The sequence below is a fragment of the Lactuca sativa genome, chromosome 3, assembly GCF_002870075.4.
Source record: "Lactuca sativa cultivar Salinas chromosome 3, Lsat_Salinas_v11, whole genome shotgun sequence".
Classification (NCBI taxonomy): Eukaryota; Viridiplantae; Streptophyta; class Magnoliopsida; order Asterales; family Asteraceae; genus Lactuca; species Lactuca sativa.
Window position 1 is genome coordinate 50,922,218 of NC_056625.2, and position 24,972 is coordinate 50,947,189.

At 37.4% G+C, this 24,972-nt stretch overlaps 4 protein-coding genes across 5 annotated transcripts; all 4 read left to right on the forward strand.

Moving 5' to 3' along the window:
- The first annotated feature begins 5,660 nt into the window (after window positions 1-5,660).
- On the forward strand, window positions 5,661-7,456 carry LOC111891838 (uncharacterized). The gene is made up of 4 exons (XM_023887899.2): window positions 5,661-5,787; window positions 5,857-5,905; window positions 5,962-6,068; window positions 6,189-7,456. The coding sequence occupies exons 1-4, from the start codon at window positions 5,661-5,663 to the stop codon at window positions 7,454-7,456; spliced, it is 1,551 nt and encodes a 516-aa protein (XP_023743667.2).
- A 936-nt stretch (window positions 7,457-8,392) lies between these two features.
- On the forward strand, window positions 8,393-14,586 carry LOC111891835 (DNA (cytosine-5)-methyltransferase CMT2). Of its 2 annotated transcripts, XM_023887896.3 has the most exons (21): window positions 8,400-9,331; window positions 9,598-9,632; window positions 9,720-9,828; window positions 9,910-10,017; window positions 10,306-10,428; window positions 10,526-10,613; window positions 10,702-10,886; window positions 10,975-11,040; window positions 11,131-11,382; window positions 11,478-11,536; window positions 12,250-12,316; window positions 12,432-12,761; window positions 12,841-12,909; window positions 12,985-13,071; window positions 13,155-13,242; window positions 13,379-13,491; window positions 13,583-13,681; window positions 13,759-13,802; window positions 13,882-13,951; window positions 14,044-14,147; window positions 14,249-14,586. In XM_023887896.3, exons 1-21 carry the CDS (start codon window positions 8,486-8,488, stop codon window positions 14,427-14,429), a joined length of 3,123 nt encoding a protein of 1,040 aa, XP_023743664.1. In that variant the 5' UTR covers window positions 8,400-8,485; the 3' UTR covers window positions 14,430-14,586. The 2 variants fall into 2 exon arrangements, 1 of the variants encoding a protein (XP_023743664.1); XR_006189104.2 differs by lacking the exons at window positions 14,044-14,147; window positions 14,249-14,586 and having other exon boundaries at window positions 8,393-9,331; window positions 13,642-13,681; window positions 13,882-13,935.
- Window positions 14,587-14,801: 215 nt separating this feature from the next.
- LOC111891837 (leucine-rich repeat extensin-like protein 4) lies at window positions 14,802-16,175 on the forward strand. The gene has a single exon (XM_023887898.3). The coding sequence runs from the start codon at window positions 14,823-14,825 to the stop codon at window positions 15,969-15,971; it is 1,149 nt and encodes a 382-aa protein (XP_023743666.1). The 5' UTR covers window positions 14,802-14,822; the 3' UTR covers window positions 15,972-16,175.
- Window positions 16,176-19,048: 2,873 nt separating this feature from the next.
- Window positions 19,049-19,963, forward strand: LOC111891850 (early nodulin-like protein 1). Its single transcript, XM_023887912.3, has 2 exons — window positions 19,049-19,251; window positions 19,369-19,963. The coding sequence occupies exons 1-2, from the start codon at window positions 19,068-19,070 to the stop codon at window positions 19,815-19,817; spliced, it is 633 nt and encodes a 210-aa protein (XP_023743680.1). The 5' UTR covers window positions 19,049-19,067; the 3' UTR covers window positions 19,818-19,963.
- Window positions 19,964-24,972: the final 5,009 nt, after the last annotated feature.

Genomic DNA, 24,972 nt, shown 5'->3' on the forward strand with positions numbered 1-24,972 from the left:
CGCGGGAGGCTTCCGAGAGACCGAAGTCAGTTGAGGAGGTCCCTGTGGTGCGTGAGTTTCCAGATGTTTTCCCCGAGGAGCTGCCGGGAGTACCTCCTGTGAGGCAAGTAGAGTTTGGTATCGATCTAGTTCCGGGGGCCGCACCTATTGCTAAGGTGCCTTATCGTCTTGCACCTCCAGAGATGCAAGAGTTGTCCTCGCAGCTCCAGGAGTTGCTGGGGAAGGGATTTATTCGGCCGAGCAGCTCGCCATGGGGAGCACCTATTCTGTTCGTCAAGAAGAATGATGGTTCACACCGGATGTGCATTGATTACCGGGAGTTGAACAAGTTGACGGTCAAGAACCGTTACCCGTTACCGAGGATCGATGATTTATTCGATCAGTTGCAGGGAGCATCTTGGTTTTCCTAGATCGATCTGAGGTCAGGGTACCATCAGGTGAGAGTGCGGGATGAGGATGTCCAGAAGACAGCGTTTAGGACGCGATATGGGCATTATGAGTTTGTGGTGATGCCTTTCGGGCTCACCAATGCCCCGGCTGCGTTCATGGATCTCATGAACAGGGTATGCAGGCCGATGTTGGATCGGTCAGTGATTGTATTTATCGACGACATTCTGGTGTATTCGAGATCTAGAGAGCAGCATGAGGAGCATTTGAGGGAGGTCCTTGAGGTATTGAGGTCGGAGAAGCTTTATGCAAAGTTCTCCAAATGTGACTTCTGGTTGCGGGAGGTCCAATTTCTAGGACATGTTGTTAATCAGAAAGGGATATTGGTCGATCCGGCCAAGGTCGAGACGGTGATGAGTTGGGAGGTGCCGAAGTCACCCTCTAAGATCAGGAGCTTCCTTGGGTTGGCAGGGTACTATTAGAGATTTATTAAGGATTTCTCCAAGATCGCAGTGCCGCTCACCAGATTGACCCGCAAGGGTGTTGCATTCTCATGGGGACCCGAGCAGCAGACTTCCTTTGAGACACTTTGCCAGAGGTTGTGCGAAGCCCCGGTATTAGCTCTCCCGGACGGGATGGAAGATTTTGTAGTATATTGCGACGCATCGATTTCGGGACTAGGTGCAGTGTTGATGCAGAGGGGTCATGTGATAGCTTATGCGTCGAGGCAGCTGAAGCCTCACGAGGCGAGATATCCCACGCATGATTTAGAGTTGGGGGCAGTAGTGTTCGCTCTCAAGATTTGGCGTCACTACCTGTATGGGGTTCGATGTACGATATACACGGACCATAAGAGCTTGAAGTATTTGATGGGTCAGCCCAACCTAAATATGCGTCAGAGAAGGTGGTTGGATGTGGTCAAGGATTATGATTGTGAGATCCTGTACCACCCAGGCAAGGCTAATGTGGTAGCCGATGCATTGAGCCGCAGGGCGGAGAGCACTCCATTGCGAGATGTATGCTTGAGACTGACTGTGATGACTCCAGTATTGGATGCTATTCGTGGGGCACAGGCCGAGGCTGTGCGACCAGAGATGTAGAAGAAAGAGCTGGTTGTGGGGTTAATTCCAGATTTCATTAAGGATGGACGAGGGCTTATGACGTTTCAGGGTCGGATTTGGGTACCGTTCGTGGGCGGTACGCGTATTACTTTGATGGAAGAGGCGCATAGATCGAAATTCTCGATCCATCCCGGTGCTACGAAGATGTATTTGGACTTGAGGAAAGAGTATTGGTGGCCCTGTATGAAGAGGGACGTCGCATGGTTCGTTGAGAGGTGCTTGACCTGCCGTAGGGTTAAGGCCGAGCACCAGAGGCCGCATGGCAAGTTACAGCCATTGGAGATTCCTGAGTGGAAGTGGGAACAGATCACTATGGATTTCATCACCAAATTGCCGAGGACTGTCAGGGGAGTTGATGCAATTTGGGTGATTGTGGATAGATTGACGAAGAGTGCACACTTCCTTGCCATCAGCGAGAGTTCTTCAGCGGAGAAGTTGACGGAGATATATGTGAGAGAAGTGGTGTCTCGGCATGGGGTGCCGATCTCGATTGTTTCAGACCGTGATGTACGCTTCACTTCCAGGTTCTGGAAGAAATTCCATGAGGAGCTGGGTACTAAATTGCATTTTAGTACCGCATACCATCCCCAGACAGATGGTCAGAGCGAGCGGACGATTCAGACGCTGGAGGACATGCTTCGAGCGTGTGTGTTAGACTTCGGGGGTAGCTGGGATGCGTATTTACCCTTGGCAGAGTTTTCCTACAACAATAGCCATCATTCGAGCATTGGTATGCCACCTTTTGAGCTGTTGTATGGTAGGAGGTGTCGGACCCCCATTTGCTGGGGAGAGGTGGGACAAAGAGTGATGGGCAGCACAGAGATCGTACTTCAGACGACAGAGCAGATTCAGCAAGTTAGACAGAGATTATTGACCGCCTAGAGCCGACAGAAGAGTTATGCAGACAGGCGCCGATCCGAGCTTGAGTTTCAAGTCGGCGACTTCGTTCTCCTGAAGGTCTCTCCTTGGAAAGGAGTGATTCGATTCAGGAAGAGAGGCAAGTTGGGGCCCCAGTATATTGGGCCATTTCGGGTGATTGCAAGGATAGGCCGGGTAGCCTATCGGTTGGAGTTGCCAGCGGAGTTGGGACAGATCCACGACACCTTTCATGTGTCGCAATTGAGGAAGTGCATAGCCGATGAGTCGGCAGTGGTTCCATTAGAGGATATTCAGGTGGATGCGAGCCTGAATTATGCTGAGAGACCAGTGGCCATCAGGGATCGGAAGATCAAGGTTCTGAGGAACAAGGAGGTACCTCTGGTGTTGGTTCAGTGGCAACACCGGAAGGGATCGGAAATGACTTGGGAGCCGGAACGTGAGATGCGGGAGCAGCATCCGGATCTATTTTCAGAGTGAGACTTCGAGGGCGAAGTCTAATCCTAGTGGGGGAGAGTTGTAACAGCCCGAAATCTCAAGTATTGTTAAATTATGTTTTTGGGGTGAATTAAGAGGGGACTCGGCGAGTTGGAGCCTAGACTCGCCGAGTAGGATCGCAGACTCGGTCGCGGGTTCGCGACTGGACTCGACGAGTCCAGATATGGACTCGGCGAGTCTACGCTGTTTAGCGAAAACCCTAACTGTTCAGGTTTGGGACGTATAAAGGAGACTTATTGGCCGTCATTGTTCATTTTAGCCTTCTGAGAAGAACCCTAAATCGATTGTGTGCATCTGGAGCAAGGATTATAGGCCATTGTTGATTATAGAAGAGTGGTTGTGCAAAGAAGAGAAGGGATTGGCTAAAGGAGCAGCAAGGGAGTCACATTCTGAGGATTGGGGACACAGAGGATACATCATCCAGGTAAGAATTCGAGTATACTCTGCTATGTTGATGTGATTATGGAATTAGGGTTTATGGAACCCTTTTGTGAATAGATTGAATGTTACCCTAGTCCCCATGTCGATTGTAACCCTGTATTGGGACCTTTGGAGGTCCAGAATGTCCCATGTCTGTGCATTTCGGGAATTGATGAAGGTTTTGGATTGGAATCCTTATGCCTTAGGTCAAAATGTAAATTATGAATCATATGGTGTATCATGAGCACTGAAATGAGGACTTTACGTGATGGATCAGCCTAGGAAGGCCAGACCTAGGAATGGTCGAAGCAGTTCTGACCTTAGGATGCAGTTTGAGCGGTTGCATGGCATGGACTCGCCGAGTTCGATGAACAGACTCGGCGAGTAGCTTGAAGATTAACTGGGACTCGTCGAGTTGTTCTTCAGACTCGGCGAGTTGAGTCGGGGTGGCCCCGCGATTCTTCCAGGAGTAACTCGTCGAGTCAAGGAGGATACTCGACGAGTAGATAGGGAATCTCAGAGAGTTGGAGGACGTCTAGACTCGCCGAGTCGACATGGTACTCGCCGAGTCCGGACGAGTTGACCGTTGACCAGAGTTGACCTAAGTCTGACTTCTTAGGGATAGTCACACTTAGAAGATATAAGTGTTAATGAGAGATTGTGATGTTATAGGGAGGTTGTAGCTCGTCGGATTGTGCACGAGTGATTTTAGGATTTGCTAGCTTTCAGCATTCACGAGGTGAGTCTTCTCACTATACTGTACCCGGAAGGGTTTGACTGTGTGACCGGAAGGTCAGATATGATATGTGATATGTATGCTATGTGTGGTAATCTGTTTGTTATGTATGTTATGGGCCGGAAGGCGATTATGTTATGGGCCGGAAGGCAATATGTTGTGTGATGGACCGGAAGGTCGGCGTGGGTAGGACCGGAAGGTTTACCCAGCAGGGACGGAAGTCCCCTGAGACACATGGACCGATAGGTCAGGGCCTGGAAAGGCGTATGTGCGTAAGTTGTATATTGGGGAACTCACTAAGCATTTATGCTTACAGTTGTTATGCATGTGTTTTAGGTACTAGCGAGGACCGTGGGAAGGCGCCGGCGTGATCGATACACACTGAAGGATGTTTTTATGATCTTGGGATTTAGACAATTTGTATTTGACATGACACTTAAATTATTTATGCCTTGTTTTGAATGGAAATACTTTATTTTTAAAATGAAAAATTTGTTTGAAAAATTTGCGTTGTTACACTATCGACAAAATGTAATATTACAATTTTATACCTCCAGTTTACATTGTAGTTTTACAAAAGACCCTAGATTTTTTTAATTTATATCTTAAACCCTTGAAACTTTATTAATTTTGAAAACTAACAAATAGAAACATATTATTTAATCATAAAAGTTGTATAATTAAAATGATCTCATGAATACATTTACAAGAAGAGTAATAATGAATATTATTAAATATTAATAAAAAAATGAATTTGTTAAATAAGAAATATAAACTATGAAACATTAACAAAAATAGAAGGGATAAAAATGAAAATTTGGTTTCAATTTCTTTCTTTATATAGACAATTGATATTTCTTATTTGTTAATAAAGCGACTTGCAATATCATATTCAAAAAAACTTTCATTAAAAGCAAACATACAATATTTGTTATAAATATAGATTTTATTAAATGGCAATTTGGGAAGAATGGATGGGCGACATATATTATGAGGTATTTGTACTTAACATTTCTTATTTTTTATTGTATTTTTGTTAAATGTATGTTTTTCTCTGTGTTATGTTTAGAGAGACGATATTTATCCAATGGAGACAAATGAAGTAGATGAAATAATAGCTTGAATGTATGTAACTATTTTTTCGAAGACAGATCGTCATTTGAAACGGATATCCATCCAATGTACACAAATGAAGCAGAAGAACTGATTTACGAGCTATTATTATCGTCAAATGTTGATAAGGGTTCTATTATAATGTATTAGTAACTTGTCAATTATTTTTAAGCCATACAACTGTTATACCCCCGGCCGAGGCGGCGGAATATAAGGTTTGATTTGAAAATCAAATATAAATGTAAGGATATTTAATGAAAATAATATATTTTATTATTTTCAAAATTCATATTGATCGACCAATTTATAACTTTATTAAAATAATATGTGTGCCGATAAAATGTATTAATATGTGTGCCGATAAAATAATCATTTTATCGATAATTGAAGGATGTATGTTGCCGCGTGTTATTGTGACGGATAGAGAAATGGCTCTCATGAACGCATACACTATTATATTTCCAGATGCTAAAGGATTACTTTGCAGATGACATATAAATAACAATATCATGAAGAAATGCAAATCATGTTGGGATGTTCTTTATACGTCATGGACGAGGTTGGTTAACTCTGAAACAAAGGAAGCATACAACAAGAATTTGGCACAAGTTGAAAAAATTACGAACAATTATCCAGGTATTTTTAAATATACATTATAATATGTTATAATTCATTACATCAACTGAAATTTTTTATGTATTTCAGATGCATTTTCTTATCTAAACAAAACATGGTTGACACCACACAAAGAAAAGTTTGTGTCTGCATGGATCGATAAGTTTCTTACTTTGGCAACCACATAACTAATAGAGCTGAAAGTCAACATGCCAAGTTAAAAAGATATGTCGAAACATCACGATCAGATATCGCTAAATCATTGAAGCGTATTACTGATGTTGTTGAGTCACAATACACAGGTATAAAAGCGAGTCTTGCGCATAACAAAATTTTGATTGTACATCGGTACTACGAAATACCACATCTAAAACCATTGTGTCGTTTCGTTTCAATTTATGCATTTGATATCATTTTCAAAGAATATGAGCGGTCCAAAGAATTTGGATTTGTTTATGAAAATTGTGGATGTCAAGTACGTACAAGTTATGGGCTGCCATGTGCGCATGAACAAGCTATATTTGTTAAAAAAGGTCATTGTGTACCGCTTTATTCGGTAGATAAGTTTTGGAAGAAACTTGATTTATTAGAATGCAAATCGTTAGAAGATGACAATTTGGGTTGTGCAGTTGAGGTAAATATGTTTAATGCTCATTACGAAAAACAATCAAGACCTGTTAAGTTAAGTTTAGCAAGGAAGTTACTAAACTTAATCACGTCGTCAACAACTTCAGTTTCTGAACCTGCTACTCACAAAAATACTCGTGGGCGCCCCTCCTTAAAGAAGAAACTTTTCAAGAAAACCCATATCGATTTAAACAAGGACCCACCAACTCAAGATCCACCACCTCAAGATCAACCGACTCAAGCGCCACCAACTCAATATCCGTCTCGACGTAGCATTTCTACTTATACGCCTGATTATATGCGGTCTAATTTGTTTGATCTAAACCAGGAACCGGATAGGCACAGTACGTACTCGTTCCGAGAACCTCCAATGTTCAACTCAACTTTTAATCAGGAACAATCGATGCATAGCTCGTACTTCAACCAAGAACACGTAATGTATAATTCAGATCCACTTATGAATGAAATTCCGTATGAATTTCATCCATATGTCACAAACATACAAAACATGAGGGGAGATGGAAATTATGGATTTCGTGCAATAGTTGCGTGTCTCGGTTATAGTGAAGATAATTGGCGTCAAATCCGCTTAGATTTACAGAATGAGTTGTTAGCACACCCAGCTGAGTACGCACAAATTTTTGATTACGATTTAAACACCATACATCACTCATTGAATTTCAATGGATCACATTTCGCACCAAAAGATCGTTGGTTGATTATGCCGGTCACTAGCTTTCTCATTGCTAACAAGTATAATGTAATAGTTATTTTTCTAAGCAAAGATAGTCCATCAACGTGTTTTCCACTATGGCTTGGTCCCCAAGACATCTCAACTCATATAGTTGTTGTTATTGCTCTTGTTAGAGGTGATCATTATGTGAATGTTGATTTACATGGAGCATATCCAATGCCTACTATTTTACCACTTTGGCGTCACAACAGATCATCACGGTCTACTGGATGGGAAACTATTTATGCTGCTCGCCTGAATTCCTACATTTCTCCATTTGCAACACATAGTAATTGTAACAATTCTACAGTTATAATATCTGATAATTAATAAAATCAAATTTATGTTTTGTTGTTTATAATTATTAAGATCTCTATAAATTAAAAAAAATTTGTTTTTTTTTTTAATTTAGCAAACTTATATATGTGCGATTCTGATGTTTCTAAAAAAAGATTAAATATTTTGAAATACAATCTAGAAACTAATCACAGTCTACAAAATATATATATATATATATATATATATATATATATATATATATATATATATATATATATATATATATAAAAGTTTTAAAAAGTGTAAGGTTTGATTTGAAAATAAATACAAGTATAAGGTATTGAATTGAAAACTTACATCTTCTGTAATTTTTAACAACAGCCGATGCAAATTCAATTTAATATTATTAAAAATAGTCAAATTTGTTAAGTGATGTATATCAAATCAATTCGTGTCTTCGTGCATTTGGAATTCAATTCGTGGGTTTAGAATTACCCTAAAGCTTTTGTTCTAAATGTCTGAATGTCAGTGAATGTGATTTTGTGAAAGTTAGTTAAAAGCAGAGTTGAGAGTTGGAGTTAAAAGAAGAGTTAGGAGGCTTTTTTTTTTTCTTCTTCATAATGGTACTAGGTGTGAGACCCATGTATTACATGGGTTTATTTAAAAAAAATTAAATATAAAATTTTAACAATTTGAAAACTTTAAATTTATAAGAAAAATAAGAAATTTTTTGAATTATTAAAATTAATGAGACTTTAATGCATTAGATACATTACATATATAAACCATTTTCTAATAAATACCTTACATATATATTACCTTATATATTAAATGTGGATTTTAATTTAATAAAATAAAAAATACAATAAAATGACAAGTGGAAAATAGAAAAATTTAAAATTTCTAGAAAATGACATGTGTCCAAATGAATGAGAAGAGGACATGTGGCAAAGTCATTTTCATTTATTAGGGTAGATATGATATCATTGGTCAAACTTCATGAGATGGAGAGATCTAGAGAAAGATTTGAAAAGAAAAGAAAAGAGGGGAGCGGGGGAAGTAGGTGTGAGAATGTAGATCATGGAGATTTTGAAACTCAAATTTTATTTTTATTTTATTTTTATCGGTGTTGCTCCCATTTATTTCCCGATTTGGCGATTTCAGTATACCAAATCACCCTCACACTTGTCAGATTCAAACTCTATTTCCCATAATACCCTTCTCATCTTCCTGTCTCAGTGGAGTCAACCAGAGATGGTTGGTAATATTGATGGCAACGGCGGCGAGGGTTCTACTTCTACTTTACATCCACCCTCAAGACCTCCACTATCGCCGCTGTCTCCACACCCATCTAGTATAACAGCCGGCACCGGCGATGAGGGTTCTAGCTCCCATCTACCCTCAAAAACTCCATTATCGCCTTTATGTCCACAATCATCTTCTCTCCCAAGCTCAGCAAGCCAAGATACCCCGGCTGTGCGTTTAGCCACCGGCGGCGAGGATTCTACTTCCCATCCACCCATAAAACCTCCAATTTCGCTGTTATTTCCGGAGCCATCTTCTGTAACAGCAAACCATGATTCCCCTCCTGTGCATTTCGGCACCGGTGGTGAGGGGTCTAATTCCCGTCCACCATCAAAACCTCCACTATCGCCGTCACCTCAACAGCCATCGTCTATAACAGCAAACCATGATACCCCGGCTGTGCATTCCGGCCAAATTTCACGCAGACGGTCCCCTAGACTTATTGACTGTAATAACGGCGGCACAGACAGTTCTTTTGACTTTAATAACTTACCGAAGAAAAAGAAGGCTCGTACTACTGAACCTTTTTCTTCCCTCCCCAATAATGTCTCTTTCTTGATCGGCGATCCAGTTCCCGACGAAGAGGCTCGACGGAGATGGCCTTGGCGTTACGATTGTGGGGTATATTTTTATGTTATTTTTCTGTAATTGCATTCGCTTTGTAAATTCTTTTTATTGCTTATTGCATTCGAAGTTGAGACCGATCTTGAATTAACTCGATTTATAATTGCCCTAATCACTAAGTCATATGGAAACGTATTCTTTTGTTTGATTGTAATCGTTAATCTGATTAACTGTCGTATGTCTGGAATTCTGGATTTATTAATCTGATTAAGATTAATTGTCGTATGTCTGGATTCATTAATTTAATTAATTGTCGTATGTAGGAACTCAAAAGCAAAGGTCGCTTCCCAAACAGCAAGTAAGTAATCACTCTAATGGTGCAATTAATTTCATATGCAGTATCAGACACTTGTTTTTCTTGTTAATTAGTTACTTAATGATGCAGCAATGATAATGGAAATGAGGACAAGTTGGTTTTGAATGTGAAATGCCATTATTTACAAGCTAATATCGAGTCACACATCTTTGATCTTGGTGATTATGCATGTGTGAAGGTATTCTAATATTAAAGTGGCTATAATCCATTAACAAGAAGTCAAGAACATAGTTGCTTATTGTGCTTATTTGCCTTTCAGGGTGAAGAAGGTAGCCATGATCATGTTGGTAGGATACTTGAATTTTTTAAGACAAATTCAAATGAAGATTTTTTCAGAGTTCAATGGTTTTTCAGAGCTGAAGATACTGTAAGAATGTTTTGTATACTTTTCAAATGCATTGAGACTATGACAAATCACGTATTTAATTTTATTCTTCTGCTAATTTAGACTAGAAATAACAGCTCTCTATTCCAAATGGGGGTGCTTTTAGAATCTTTATGAAAGGAAATCTGCAATGTAATATGCTACTTACATAACTGTTATCTATGTAGGTAATAATAGAATGTAATCTAAAGTAGTAAGGTGTATGAAATTAGTATTTTTGTAGCATATCCACCATATTACTGTGTCATGAATGCATTTTTATTTCTTCAGGTAATAGGAAAAGATGAAGCAGCATCTCATGACAATAAGCGGTTGTTCTATTCTACCTTAAAGAATGACAATCCATTAGATTGCATTCTCTCAAAAGTCAAAGTACTCAAAATAGCACCTGGTGTATGTTCAAAACTTATAACTCCAATTTTTTTTTTTTTTTTTTTTTTTAATCTTGTTCTTATATTCATAATTCATGTCTTGCTATTTTATTTAACAGGTAAATTTGAAGTCTATTCCACCATGTGATTATTATTATGACATGAAATACAACATAGATTACTCCACATTTTCTACAATAAAAGATGGTAATTGGTTATTATTAGTTATTACAACATTATCTCATTTTATACTTCATTGTGATTTATGACTAACATTTTTTTTTTAATGTTACAGATGTTCCATGTATTAAGGAGGAAATCCATAGTAATGGAAGCAATGATACTAACATAAATGGAATAAATAATAATTTAAAAGCTAAAAAATCAGAATTGTCACTATTAGATATGTATTCTGGTTGTGGGGGAATGTCAACAGGATTATGTTTTGGAGCAAAGGCATCTGGGGTAGATCTGTCAACAGTAAGATACAATGAGTTCATTTAATTTAATTAAATTTGTCCCTTTTTTTTGTTTTATTTTACCAATTTGTGTTGAAATTTATATGTAGAAATGGGCTGTAGATGCCAACAAAGATGCTTGTGAAAGCTTGAGGTTAAACCATCCAGAGACACAAGTCAGTAGTAACATTTTGTTTTGCTAAAATCATTTTCATGAAATTAAATTTGTGTATTATTTTACTGATTATCAATTCTTTGTTTTACAGATTAGAAATGAATCTGCTGAAGATTTTCTTGACCTAATAAAGGAGTGGGACAAACTCTGCAAAAAATATTCAGTCAACGAGGATAAAGATGAAGATGAAGATGAAGATTCCATGTTGGCTGAGTCAGCTGATGATGTCAGCATACCCTCAAAGCCTGATGATATTGTTACAGAAGATGAATATGAAGTTGAAAGATTGGTTGATATATGTTATTCTGATTTTGGTAAAAATAAACGTGAGCTCACATTTAAGGTATGCTAAAAACATTGTGTAATTATATATATTACCATTTTAGATTTTGAATTTGGAATTAAGTTTTTTTTATTTATTTTAAATAATACTTTTAGGTGCGTTGGGCTGGATATGGTCCAAGTGATGATACATGGGAGCCACTACAGGAGTTAAGGTAATGTATTTATATGTTTGAGTAAATTACAAATATGGTCCCTGTGGTCATGGTTTCATTTTGTTGCAGGTTTGGTCCCTTGGTTGTTAAATCTAACTACTCAGCTGCTAGTTTTTTTTTTTAAATGACCAGTTTGCCCCTGGACCAAACCTGAAAGAATGTTATACTGTATACCCTAGGGACCAAATTTGTGATTTACTTATAACTTTATTAGTACGTTATTTTCTAACCTGTAATGTATACTGTATAGTATTAATATATTATGTAATTTGTAACGTATTTTATTTTAAAGTTTGAATACTTTATTTGAATATTATATATACCACTGGTATATTAGCTTATTTGAATTTCTGCATTTTAATTTTTCACATGAAGATGCACAAGATCAAATAGAACGTTTATAATTTAAAATAAAATACATTATTATTTAGAAAATATTTTAATAATAAAAGCATGATTAAGTTACAAATTTGGTCCCTGTGGTAGTGTGGTAGGGTTTTTTTTTTCAATTTTGGTTCAAGGGCAAAATTGACATTTTCTAAAAACTAACAGAACGACTAAGGGATCTCTAATTTCCACTATACCACATGGGCTTTTTTTTTTTTTTTTTTTTTTTTTTTTTTTTGTAATTTACTCTATATGTTGTAAACAATTTTGTTGTAGAACACAGACATTATGTTTTCCATAATTAATTTTAATTTCTGTTTTGTTAGCAATTGCGAGGACAAGATTCAGGAGTTTGTCCAGAAGGGAATGAAGGCAAACATATTGCCACGTCCGGTATTAATATTAATAATTAATAAATAAACAAATCCCTTAAACTAATATTTGCAACAACAAGACATTTATGTTTATTATAAAAAAGAGTTGTCTCTTGTGTTTATGTTGCTTGCAGGGTGATGTTGACATCATCTGTGGTGGCCCACCATGCCAAGGAATAAGCGGTTACAATCGGCATAGAAATTTCGAATCTCCTTTAGAAGACGAAAGGAATTATCAAATTGTAGTATTCATGGAAACTATTAACTTTTTGAGGCCAAAATTTATTCTCATGGAAAATGTGGGTGACATTTTAAGATTTGCAAATGGTTGCCTTGCAAGATACGCCATTAGTTGTTTGGTTCGCAATCATTACCAAGTTCGCCTTGGAATTATGGCTGCTGGTTGTTATGGTCTCCCTCAATTCCGCTTGCGTGTCTTCTTATGGGGCGCTCATGCTGACGTGGCAAGTATTTTATTATTATAATTGTTAATACTATAAACCCAAAAATTATAAAATGATTTGATGAGTATTTACAATGCAGAATCTACCACCATTTCCACTTCCGACTCATGATGCCATCTTCAAGTATGGGCCTCCAACTGGTTTTGAGGTGCTAACTCTGCTTAATTGAATTAAGATTATCGACTGTTTTTTTTTACTAATGTGGTTTTATATTATATTGCAGCGTAATGTTGTTGCTTATGATAAAGGGGAATTACGGGATCTTGAGGAATGCGTTCTTCTTAAGGATGCCATATCTGATCTTCCACCCGTATAAACTCTTTCTCTCACTTGTTGATGTTTGCTATGAATGAAAGTAGATTTATTAATCAAGAAATAGCAACATACTTTCAGGTCTCAAACTCTGAAATTCGTGATGAAATGAAGTATGGAAGTGATCCAGAAACCGAATTTCAGAAATATATTAGGGCCACAAAGTCAGGTGAGTTTATTTAACGTTTTGTTTATTTGTCACATGTAATTAATTATTATACCAATAATATTCAAACAACATTTCTTATGAAATGAAAACAATAAAAGAAAAAGAAAAAGCTAACTTTGATTCCAATGTGGTGCAGATATGTTGGGCATCCCTTGTATAGAGAAGCAGAAGCCTAAACTACACGATCACCGCCCTAAAGAATTAAACGAGGATGATTATTTGCGTGTTTCTCGAATCCCAAAAACAAAGGTTATTACTTTACTTTTAGTATGATGGTGTTGTGTTACTTTTTTACTCTGTTTAGTTTTTTTTTTCTGAAGATTTTTATATTATTTTTTAGGGAGCAAGTTTTAAAGATCTCCCCGGCATTATTGTTGATGATGATTATACTGTATCCAGGTTACCTGAAGCCGACCTCATGCCATCTGGAAAACATTGGGTAATTTAAAACTTACATTCTCTACATTCTATCTATCTACAAAAATCATATTTTTAAAATTATTTTTATTTATGCAGGTCCCTGATTATGCGATAAATTTATTAGAAAGGAAAAGTGCAAGGTGAGAATCGTATTGTTTATACTTTATGAATGTTGTTATCTTTCTCGCATTTCATCAACTTTTTCCTAATAAAATTTAGGTCTTTTGCACGTTTATGGTGGGATGAGACTGTTTCCACTGTTTTCTGTTTGCCAAATTTCCGTGTTGAGGTAACTTTTTTCTTTTTTCTTCTTCCTAAATTATAAAATGCCCCACAAAGCGATTTTTAGTGTTATTAATTTAAATTTTCTTTTGATTTCAGGCTGTTTTACATCCAGAACAAGATAGGGTCCTGACTATTCGTGAGAATGCAAGGTTACAAGGTTTTCCCGACTTTTATGTACTATGTGGTACTGTTAATGAAAGGTATAATATAAGAAAACTCTTTTTTTTTTTTTTTTTCTTTATGATAGTTAAATATTTCTTTTTATATTTTTATGGGATTCCAATTCCGGTTGATTTTTCAGATACCGGCAAGTGGGTAATGCTGTGGCGGTTCCGGTTGGGCGTGCACTCGGTTATACACTCGGAATGGCATTCCAAAAGTTGACCGGAGATGAACCTCTGACGACTCTCCCGCCAAAATTCTCACATTCTACCACCATCGCCTTGTTGCAGCCGCCAGTAGCCACCACCACCACCCCTTAATAGGCTGACTGGAATTGATGGCATTAAACAAGAAACAAAAACATCGAATACAAAATTTGATGTTCATGTATTTGCTTTTTGACTTTTTGGGCTCTAATCCTTTGTATTCAAGTTAACCTTTTCATCATCTCAAACGGTGGCTGTCTTTCTCTCTTAACCACTGATCGATAACATGGAAGTTGTCATCTCCTTATCATTACATTTTTCCAATTAACAATCGATTGTTTAGAAATTGTCTTGCAATTTATTCTTAACCTACAAAGATCCTCTTATCCTATCAAACTTTTTCAAACGTCAATAATTTTGTCACCCAATAACGTTGTTTAAGGATACATCTCCTTATAAATATCACATAATTAACAAGATATAATTACCATTTGCCAAGAATAAGAAATGGCGTCGAGAAGCTCTTTAGTTACTACCACTACTGCTGTGTTTTCCTTTTTAATTCTTTACCTCGCCAACATAACAGCCAAACACCGCCATTCCACCACCAACGACCACCACCATCATCACCATGACTCAAGTGTATCAAACCCACGACTCCAACAAGCTTATCTTGCACTTCAAGCATGGAAACTCGTGATTTACTCCGACCCTTTTAATACTACTTCAGATTGGATTGGGCCTTCAGTTTGCAGTTACACAGGAATATACTGCGCTCCGTATCCAAACGACACAAATATCCAGACGGTTGCCGGAATCGATTTAAACCATGCAGATATCGCCGGATTCCTCCCTAATGAATTCGGTTTGTTGTCTGACCTTGCGCTACTCCATCTAAACAGCAACCGCTTCTGTGGCATCCTCCCTCTCACTTTATCGAATCTCACTCTCCTCTTCGAGCTTGACCTAAGCAACAATCGATTCGTGGGTCCTTTCCCTTCCGTCGTCATGTCCCTCCCTAGCCTCAAATTTCTCGACCTCCGTTTCAATGAATTCGAAGGGCCATTGCCCCCGGAGCTCTTCAACAAAAACCTAGACGCCATTTTCATCAACAGCAATCGTTTAACGTCTGTGATTCCTTCGAATTTGGGGTCGAGCACGGCTTCTGTGGTGGTTTTCGCGAACAACAACTTGGGAGGATGTCTCCCGCCAAGCATAGCAAACTTCGCAAACACCATGGAAGAACTGTTGCTGATTAACACGAATATATCGGGGTGTTTGCCTCAGGAGGTGGGGTTTCTTTACAAGTTAAGGGTGTTGGATGTGAGCTCGAATAAGTTGGTGGGTGAAATACCTTACAGCATTGCAGGATTAGCTCATTTGGAGCAGCTAAATTTAGGGCATAATATGATGAGTGGGGTGGTTCCATTAGGTGTTTGTGAGTTGCCTAATTTGGTAAACTTCACGTTTTCGTACAACTATTTCTTTGAGGAAGAAGGTGTTTGTGGGAATTTGACGTCGGTGGGGATTGTGGCGGATGACCGAAGAAACTGTCTGCCGGAGAGGCCTCTTCAGAGGAGCAAGAAGGAATGTGATGCAGTGCTTGAACATCCTGTTGACTGCTTTGAGCTTCCCTGTGGTCATACTCATTCATGATGCTGGAAACAGGCATTCATAACTTGTACCGTACAACATGCTGATGCTCTTCATAGGATTTTTAATTATAGAAAGAAGTCATGTTACTAATGTATGTATAGTAAGTTGTATAAGTATAGTAGGACATGATATTTGTAGCTCCATCGACTGTTGAATAAAATACGTAATTAAACAGTGAGACTTGTCAGCCTGTCTCCCTTACCATTTTGCAAAAAGTTATAAGCTTTCCTTTCATACTAGTTATATGTTGTTATAGACTTCTAGTTATGTGACTAAGTTGTATAAGTATAGTAGGACATGATATTTGGTTGTAGTAATTTAAGAATCATTTTTCTTTTTAGAAAAAAAAATTCTAAAGTATTTTATCAACTTTAGTTTAATATTTTTTCAGGATATCTAAAGATCTTATCTTTTTATATTTTTAGGATATATTCATTAATCATAATTTACTATCTTCGTAGGATATCTAACGATCCTAACGTATTTTATCTACCACTTTAAGGCGTCCCTAATGATAGTCAGATCTCTAAGATGTTCTAATGTATTACCATGAACCTCTATAATCAATGCTTTTTGACTAATAATTTGCCACGCCACGACGTTTCATCAGACGTCGAATAGTGAATAATAAGAAAGTTATCATGTTGGGATTGTAGCTAGTAATCGCAGGTGGAGTTGTCAGACCCCGTATAGATTTATACATATCTTCCTAACTCTCGCAAAATTAACGATTATAAGTATCGGGGAATGCCGAATTTAATCAAGGCCTTTGGATGAATATCAACAGCTCAGTAACGCATTGGCCTTAGGTATTTATCTTTTATCTTTATCCTTCCTAGGGATTTCCTATAACTATCACAATATAAATCTTTTATCTTATATTTGATAATTATAACGTTTGACCTCATAATTATTTTGTGTGTGTGTGTGTGTGTATATATATATATATATATATATATATATATATATATATATATATATATATATATATATATATATATATATATATCCTAATTATGGTTATTTGAAAATAGGATAACTAGGTAGGGTGCATATCCTTATATTTGACTAGCATAACTTTTAGGTACTATATTATCTTAGGTATTTGACTATTCTAACATTTAGGTATTATCTCTTCTTAAACTATCAGACATCATAACTCTTAGGCATAATATCATAGCTTACAATTAGGTATAATATCTATAACAACATTATCTTAAGGCTTTAAGCTTTATAATGATTTGATATTTATAGATATAAATATATTTTGATAAAACCATTTGATAAACATGTGTTCCCCCTCCTAGTAAAACATTTAAAATAGTAAAATAAGGGTCGCAAACTTACCCTAGTTGCGCAAAACCTTTAATGTAGGGTTGGATCGGGCTTGGGATTCCGAGGATCGCTCCTAAAGGTAGCAGCTTCAAGATAGTGAATGAGAGAGAAGATTGACGATGTGTAGAAATGGAATGACACTACCTTCTATTTATAGTCGAGTCTCGGAGGTGTATGCCAGACAAATATTTGCGCGCGCCGCACGTGATCATTGTGGCTCCACAGGAAGTGGCCACGTGTCACTCCTCCACTCGGCCGCGTCTCTCGCAATCTACTCAAATCCAGTACGCGATGTGCTGAGACGCACACCTGACGCGCACGAAAAGATTTGCAAAAATTGTAACTTCTTCGTGCGAGCTCTGATCCAAGCACTCTTTATATTTATGTGATTATCTCAAAGGGTACTACAATTCTCCTTTAGGTTGTTTTGACTTTCATTTTCGTGCCTAACTAGGCAAACTTTTTCCTAAAGTTTATATCTTGAGGAGTACTACGAAACTCCTTTTTGCATTTTAGTCAAAACTGAACCAATCTCTAATTACCGTTTTGACGTAATTAATTTTAATTATATGGTTGATTTCTATTTTTATAAAATCCATAACTCCTTCATTTGGAGTCAGATTTTTATCAATCCTGTATCCTTGAGATCATGTTAACGAATTTTATCCAAGTACGTTAACCAGCTTAGAAAACGTTACAACTTTTTGGACGCTAATTTTTGAGCCTAATGAACGTTTTAACAAATAAATATAATGACACATCTGATTCTTATTATCTCAAAAATCAAGTATTACAATATTAAGTTATTACATCTATTTTCCTACTCTTTCCTGTAATGGTGATCGGTGACGAAACCTCTCATTGTCACAGTCTCCTCCTGTTTAGAAAATTTCGTCCTGAAAATTTATCTTGTCGTCGGGACATTTAAAATAGTAAAATAGGAGCTGTAAACATAATCGTGCGGAACCTTTGGTGTAAGGTTGAATCGGGCTCGGAACTTCGGGGATCGCTCCTAAAGGTAGCGGCTTCGAGATAGAGAGTGAGTGATGGTCGTCTAGATATCATATTTACAAAATTAAATGAAAAAACCAAGTACAATAGGATTAGAGTGGAACTCTTTTTGTGTGAGTTTTTTTAAACATCTTTTCACACTCTCTAGTCTATTGCTTAATTCCACATATATGTCTTGTACCCCACTTTAAGGGAGAACATCTCACCATACCACTAGGCCTTTGGCATGTTGGTACTCATTTTGTAAGCACATTGATTTGATTAACAAATTAACATGTACCATTTTTTTTTAAATTAGATTAGAATATATGATTGTTACTTGTTAGTTTCATTTCCTTAACATGTGCTGTTTTTCAGTTAATTAAATTGTTAATTGATTAATTCAGATATCAAGCTTACAACGCTAGATATATGAAGAATTTTGGCTCGACAGACACTTCAACCTTACAAGTTTATTTAATTATGATAAGTTGGTGAATCTTTTATCTATAGGTTGATATTGTATTTGTATGTATATATATACATAAGTTGATCCTGATTGTTAAGGAAAATCCAGAATTTGAATTACAATAACCGTTACAGTTTTACCAACATGATATGCGGTATGAAAATCGTGGCCTCCAACTCAGCTCCAACCAAGCGATTACCATTCATTCCAACGGTAACTTTACTTGCGTATCTATTATAAATACGCCATCTCTTCATTTCCATCTCCCAAACACACAAAAACACACAGTAGAATTCTCATCTATGGAACACCAAATGAATCTGCTTACAAGCTTCGGTTTGCTGTTCATCATATCCGCAGGGTTCTTCAGGTCATGTTATGGCTACACGTTCCATGTTGGTGGCAAAAATGGTTGGGTTATCGATCCTCGTGAGAGCTATAACCATTGGGCTGAAAGAAACCGCTTTCAAGTCAATGACACACTTGGTAATTAGCAATTAATATTCTCTTTCTCTTTAATTATATGTTTGCATGACTGAAAATCAAATCGTCTCAAGATAAGTTTAATGGATCGATGTTTGTGTTTTGTTTGTTGTGTTGCAGTTTTCAAGTACAAGAAAGGGATGGATTCGGTTTTGGTCGTAAACGAAGAGGCTTACCACAACTGCAACAAAACTGACCCCAAAGAAACCCTAAACGATGGTTACTCCGTCTTCAAATTTACAAGATCAGGTCCCTTCTTTTTCATCAGTGGCCACGACGGTAAATGCGAGAACGGTGAAAAGTTGTGGATCGTTGTCATGGCGGTGAGTCACCGGACTCACACCGTGCACTCCACTGCCGCTCCTCCCACACCAGCGTCGGCCACCCTCCCCCCAACAACACCGGCTCCTCCCAAAACAGCAGCGGCTCCGATGCCATCAGCCATGCTACAAGGTACTGATAAACCGAAAATGCACGCACCGGCTCCGGCGACTTCAGGCGTGGCTTCTACTGCTTTTGGGGGTTGGGTTGGTTTGATTTTAGGTTTGGGTTTGGTTTTAGGGTTTTAGAAGTTTAGGATTTTGGGTATGGGTTCGTGGAAAGAATATTGTTTGATTCTGTATTTTTAAGGTAGTAGTAATCAATGGGATTTTTCTATTAATGATTTCATTTACGATTCTTTTAAGTTTTAACAAGAAAAAATTTTTGTTTGAAATTAGAATTGGTATTTGTTTTCGTTGTTCAACATTTGATATGGCAAATCGAAAACAGAATTATATCATCTTTTATATTTCGTACTGCACTTCTTGAGAATAATTATATTATGAACAAATTTTATGCATGTGTTTTGTATTTTGTAGTTTGTTTTTATTAAAATATATTTAGAGTTTTTTTTATTATTATTTGGTAATTTGTAATTAGTAATAAATCTGTGGGGAACAATTATAAACTGATAAATGATGTTCAAGAAAATAAAAACGGTGATAAGTTATCATAAAAATAGCTTTCTTGAGTAAGTTTAAGAATATTACAAAAAACAACAAAAATTACATCTCTCAAAATTTGATAATTTTTTATGGTCGAGTACAACAACAATACGGATTACTCAAGTCCTCAAAAGACACAGAAAATATTTTTATTAAAAACGTCGGATATAGGAAACGTTCGCCCATTGTAAATGCATATGATGCTACTTGATAACGGAGAATTTGAATTAAGAAAATAAAAAAAAAATCATATCATAATAATAAGTATGTTGTGAATTCAGTGAAGAATCTTAAAGAATGGGGCATATTTGGAAAAACCATATGGAGGCCTAATCAAATATTAGTTGAACTTTTCTTTTTGAAATATATCAAGTAATTTGAAGTTGTATCAAATAGTTGTAATCATCAAAAAATCGAGGCAGAGGTATAATTAGGATGTCATGTTTGGGTGTGAATTATAGGCATTGATGTATCAATTAATTGATGATTTGAGTATTAACATATTTTGATTTCAATCTGCAAGGTAAAAACCGGACGTACTGCTTTGTTGAAATCTTTTCTTGGTAGCATTGATATATTTTTTATGTCAACTTCTAAAGTTCCAGAAAAGATGCTTAAAGAATTAGAAAGTTTGAGATGCAAGTGTATGGGGTGGGTAAGGCTGAGTGGTATACATACAATGACCAAGCTCGTGGTTGAGTTGGCCAGGAACAAATTCGTCTGCAGTGTTTATGTATATGATGAATCGGGTATGCAGGTCGATGCTCGATCGATCAGTCATTGTGTTCATTGATGATATCTTGGTGTATTTCAAGACCAGAGAGCAACATGAGGAACACCTTCGTGAGCTTTTGGGAGTATTGAGGCGGGAACGGTTGTATGCCAAGTTCACGAAGTGTGAGTTTTGGTTACGAGAGGTTCATTTTCTGGGTCATCTCGTTAATCAGGATGAGATTTTGATCGATCCGGCCAAGATCGAGGTCGTGATGCAGTGGGAGGTTATGAAAATCTCCAACAGAGATCAGAAGTTTCTTGGGTTTGGCAGGATATTATTGAAGATTTATTCAGGACTTCTCCAAGATCGTAGTACCCCTCACTCGTCTGACGAGGAAGGGAGTGGATTTTTTAGAGGGCCCTGAGTAACAAGTTGCTTTTGAGACGTTGTGACAGAGGTTATGTGAGACCCAACATGCTTGTTTGTATATGATGTGTATTGTGTGCTGATACTTTGGGGGAAACTCATTAAGCGTTGGCTTACAGTTTTAGATTTATTTCCGATACTTCTAAAGACTGTGGCAAGACGAAGGCGTGATCGTACACATCATCGTTTTAATGTTGATGGATCTTGGGAGACTCTGATTTGAATAATATTTGGAAAACAATGATTTTGTCAACTCTTTTTAAGTAATGGGTTGTTTTAAAAAGTTTAGATTTATTATGATTTTTGAGACGTTACAAGTTAATTAGTCAAAACTTCCTAGGGGTTTCCCATCCCTGAATTGCTCTTGTCCGGGCACGCTTAACTGCAGAGTTCTAATGGGATCTTCTGCCGTCACGGCTATAAAACGCGTTGTGTTAGAGAAGGTATATACACCCTTATAAGGAATGCTTAGTTCTCCTTCCCAGCCGATGTAGGATCAAGTGCAATTCAGGGATGGATGACCCCTTGTGAAGTTTTCACGTCGGAAGCCCAAAACTAACAATACTGTGATACGTGCCAGAGAGGAATGTTATACATTGATTTATCAGTTACCCGTCTGTTGAGAAAAAAACAACATAAATTATAATTATACTGAAAAACCGAATATTTAATATGATTTTAATCAACTATATATATATATATATATATATATATATATATATATATATATATATATATATAAACAATGCACAATTTCACATTTATTATAATCAAGAACAAAACTTTTTTTTTACAAAAAAACATCAACATACTTGTAACACCCGAAATCAGAAAGGTCAAGAAAGGAAAGGAAAACCATAAGTTAAAGAGGGTCGACTCGTCGAGTCCAGGGAGGAACTCGACAAGTCGGAGCGGGATCCGGGTGTAAAGTAAGTGACCGACTCGGCGAGTCGGCAAGTGTAAGGGTGTTCGTTTGGATGGATCGGTTTGATCCGATCCAATCAAGTGAATCCAAATTGATTTCGGTTTTCAAAACATGGATCCGAATAGTCCAAACTAAATTCAAATCCGATCCGATCCGATCCAATTACAATTCGGTTGGATCGGTTTTTATAATTCGGTTTTCAAAAACCGAAACATTTTAAAACGACATATAATTATAATATTACCTAATTTTACACCAGAAACGAAAAAATTTATTTAGTTGTGATTTGAAATTTACGTACAAACAACTACTAAGCAGATATATTATAGTTAAATATTTTAAAGATAGAAAACTTTTGAGAGATAATACATATTGATGTTTTTTTATCGGGTGAAATGTTTTAAACCTATATGAAAAAATAAATTACAAAATCAATAGATAACTATAGATATATATTATAAATAAATAAATAATAAATGTTTATTCGGTTTTTTTGGACTATTCGGTTCTTATTTTATAAACCAAAACCAATCCGAAATCCAAAATAATAATTCAGTTTTGTTGAAAACAAATCCAAAAATCCGAATATCCGAACCAAATAGTCCAATCCAAATTGTCCAATTGGGCAATTCGGTTTTATCCAAATAGCGAACAGCCTTAGGCAAGTGTACTCGGCGAGTCTGGTCTGAAGAGAAAAACCCTAAGTCCAGGACTTTGTGCACTATTTAAACGTCTCATTCTCTTCCTTAGGGTTCCTTTACAGTCTCTCTCACCTAGAATACCAAACCCTAGCCGCCATAATCCTTTTTGGAGCAAGATCTAGTTTTGGTGAAGGAAATCTTGAAGGTCAAGAAGCCTAGATCAAGGAGACTATAAGAAATCTGGATTATACTTCAGTGGGAGGTCATTTTGGAGGTAAGGAATCGTTATCCTTGGCCTTCTCCTTTCTATTTCAACTTTCATGGAGTTTTAGGGTTTGGTTAGAGAAATATTGATGAGATCTTGAAGCATGAGTTAGATCTGGAGTTGAAACTCCAGATCTGAGTTCTATATGAATCATTGATGTAGAAAGCCTTTCTAGTTGTTATGCTAAAGCCTTTCCCCAAGAGTTAAGTCCCTTTCTAGCTTGGTTTTGGTATTATGAGACAAGAAGCACGTAAAGGTAGCAACTTTATGTTGCTAATGGACTCTAGGAACCCAAATCTATTGTTTGGAGCAAAGGAGTAGCTTTGTGACTCGAGATTATGAGAATACACGAAAGGACTCGGCGAGTCGGGCTAGATATCAAACTTAGAGTCGTGTAGGAACTCGACGAGTCACATGGGTGGACTCGGCGAGTTGGATGAAGATAGGCAGGAACTCGACGAGTTGGAAGAACAACTCGGCGAGTCTGTTGAAGATTGCCTTGGACTCGGCGAGTCTGGTCGTAAAACCCAAACCCTTCTAGTTAAGACTTGGACCAGTGAGTTTAGTGGAGACTCAGTGAGTTGGACAGGACATAACTCGGAAATCAGTAGACTCGGCGAGTCATGGGCTGACTCGGCGAGTCGAGTCGCGAAGGAGAGGGTTTTTGAGCTTATGAACTCGGCGAGTCAGTAGGCTGACTCGACGAGTAGGGTCAACCTGGAAGGTTGACTTTGACCAAGACTTTGACTTTGACAGAGTTGACTTAGTTGACTTTTAGAGGACGGTTAGACTAAGTGTTATATTTGGTATTAGTAGATCGGGGAGTTTTTGGAGCAGGAGTTCGAGAGTGTCTGATAGCAGTCAGAAGGGTATCAGCAAAAAACTCCAGCAGTGCAGGTGAGTTTCCTTCCAGTAGGAACTGGTCTAAGGCCACAATGTCGGTCCGTTTTTAGTTAGCAGTAGTTTCCGGACTTCGGTCCAATGTAGTAGTTAGTATGTTTAATGCCTTCGTGGCTCATACAGGATTATGTGTTATGTGTTCGTGCTAGTTGATATGTTATGTTATGGTATGTTCAGTTAGATCCAGACTTCGGTCTGATGCAGTCAGATCCGGACTTCGGTCCGATGCAAGGGACAAGGTCTCAGTTAGTCCGGACTTTGGTCCGATGCAGGGGGCAAGGCCCTAGTTAGTCCGGACTTCGGTCCGAAGTAGGGGACAAGGTCCCAGTCAGTTAGTCCGGACTTCGGTCCGATGCAGGGGACAAGGTCCCAGTCAGTTCCGGACTTCGGTCCGATGCAGGGGGCCAGGCCCCAGTTAGTCCGGACCTCGGTCCGATGCAGTGGGCACACCATAGTCAGTTAGCCTGGGATGTTTTACTCTGATAATAAGTTTATGATTTGAATTAATACTATGAAATTATGTTACGACTTAAGAAACAGTTTTTATAACTATGGTTTTAGTAATGTTTTAAAAGAAATTTTTAATCGTGAAAATTGGGTCGTTACAATACTTCTATTTTTTATCCAAAACAACAAATACAAATGAACATTTTCGAATGACAAATAAACACCAAAAAGAGATGATCGGTCAAAAAATAATTTTTATTCCTTGAAATATAATAGTTTTCCGAATGTAAATAAATGTTGAAACAACTATTCGCCACCTATCGCTTTCATGGGTAAAAGGTTTTCTCATAGAACAAACGTTATATGACACTATCCAAACAGATATTATGTGTTAATACAAAACTATTTATGAATCCTAA

Excerpts from the sequence above, each read along its gene's own strand:
- LOC111891850 (XM_023887912.3), top strand. The coding sequence starts at position 19,068 with ATGGAACACCAAATGAATCTGCTTACAAGCTTCGGTTTGCTGTTCATC. Across the intron at positions 19,252-19,368 it reads TCAAGTCAATGACACACTTG|TTTTCAAGTACAAGAAAGGG; the intron begins GTAATTAGCAAT and ends GTTGTGTTGCAG.
- LOC111891838 (XM_023887899.2), top strand. The coding sequence starts at position 5,661 with ATGAAGAAATGCAAATCATGTTGGGATGTTCTTTATACGTCATGGACG. Across the intron at positions 5,788-5,856 it reads AATTACGAACAATTATCCAG|ATGCATTTTCTTATCTAAAC; the intron begins GTATTTTTAAAT and ends TATGTATTTCAG. Across the intron at positions 5,906-5,961 it reads TTGACACCACACAAAGAAAA|AGCTGAAAGTCAACATGCCA; the intron begins GTTTGTGTCTGC and ends CATAACTAATAG.
- LOC111891835 (XM_023887896.3), top strand. The coding sequence starts at position 8,486 with ATGGAGATTTTGAAACTCAAATTTTATTTTTATTTTATTTTTATCGGT. Across the intron at positions 9,332-9,597 it reads CTTGGCGTTACGATTGTGGG|GAACTCAAAAGCAAAGGTCG; the intron begins GTATATTTTTAT and ends TGTCGTATGTAG. Across the intron at positions 13,682-13,758 it reads TGCCATCTGGAAAACATTGG|GTCCCTGATTATGCGATAAA; the intron begins GTAATTTAAAAC and ends TTATTTATGCAG.
- LOC111891837 (XM_023887898.3), top strand. The coding sequence starts at position 14,823 with ATGGCGTCGAGAAGCTCTTTAGTTACTACCACTACTGCTGTGTTTTCC.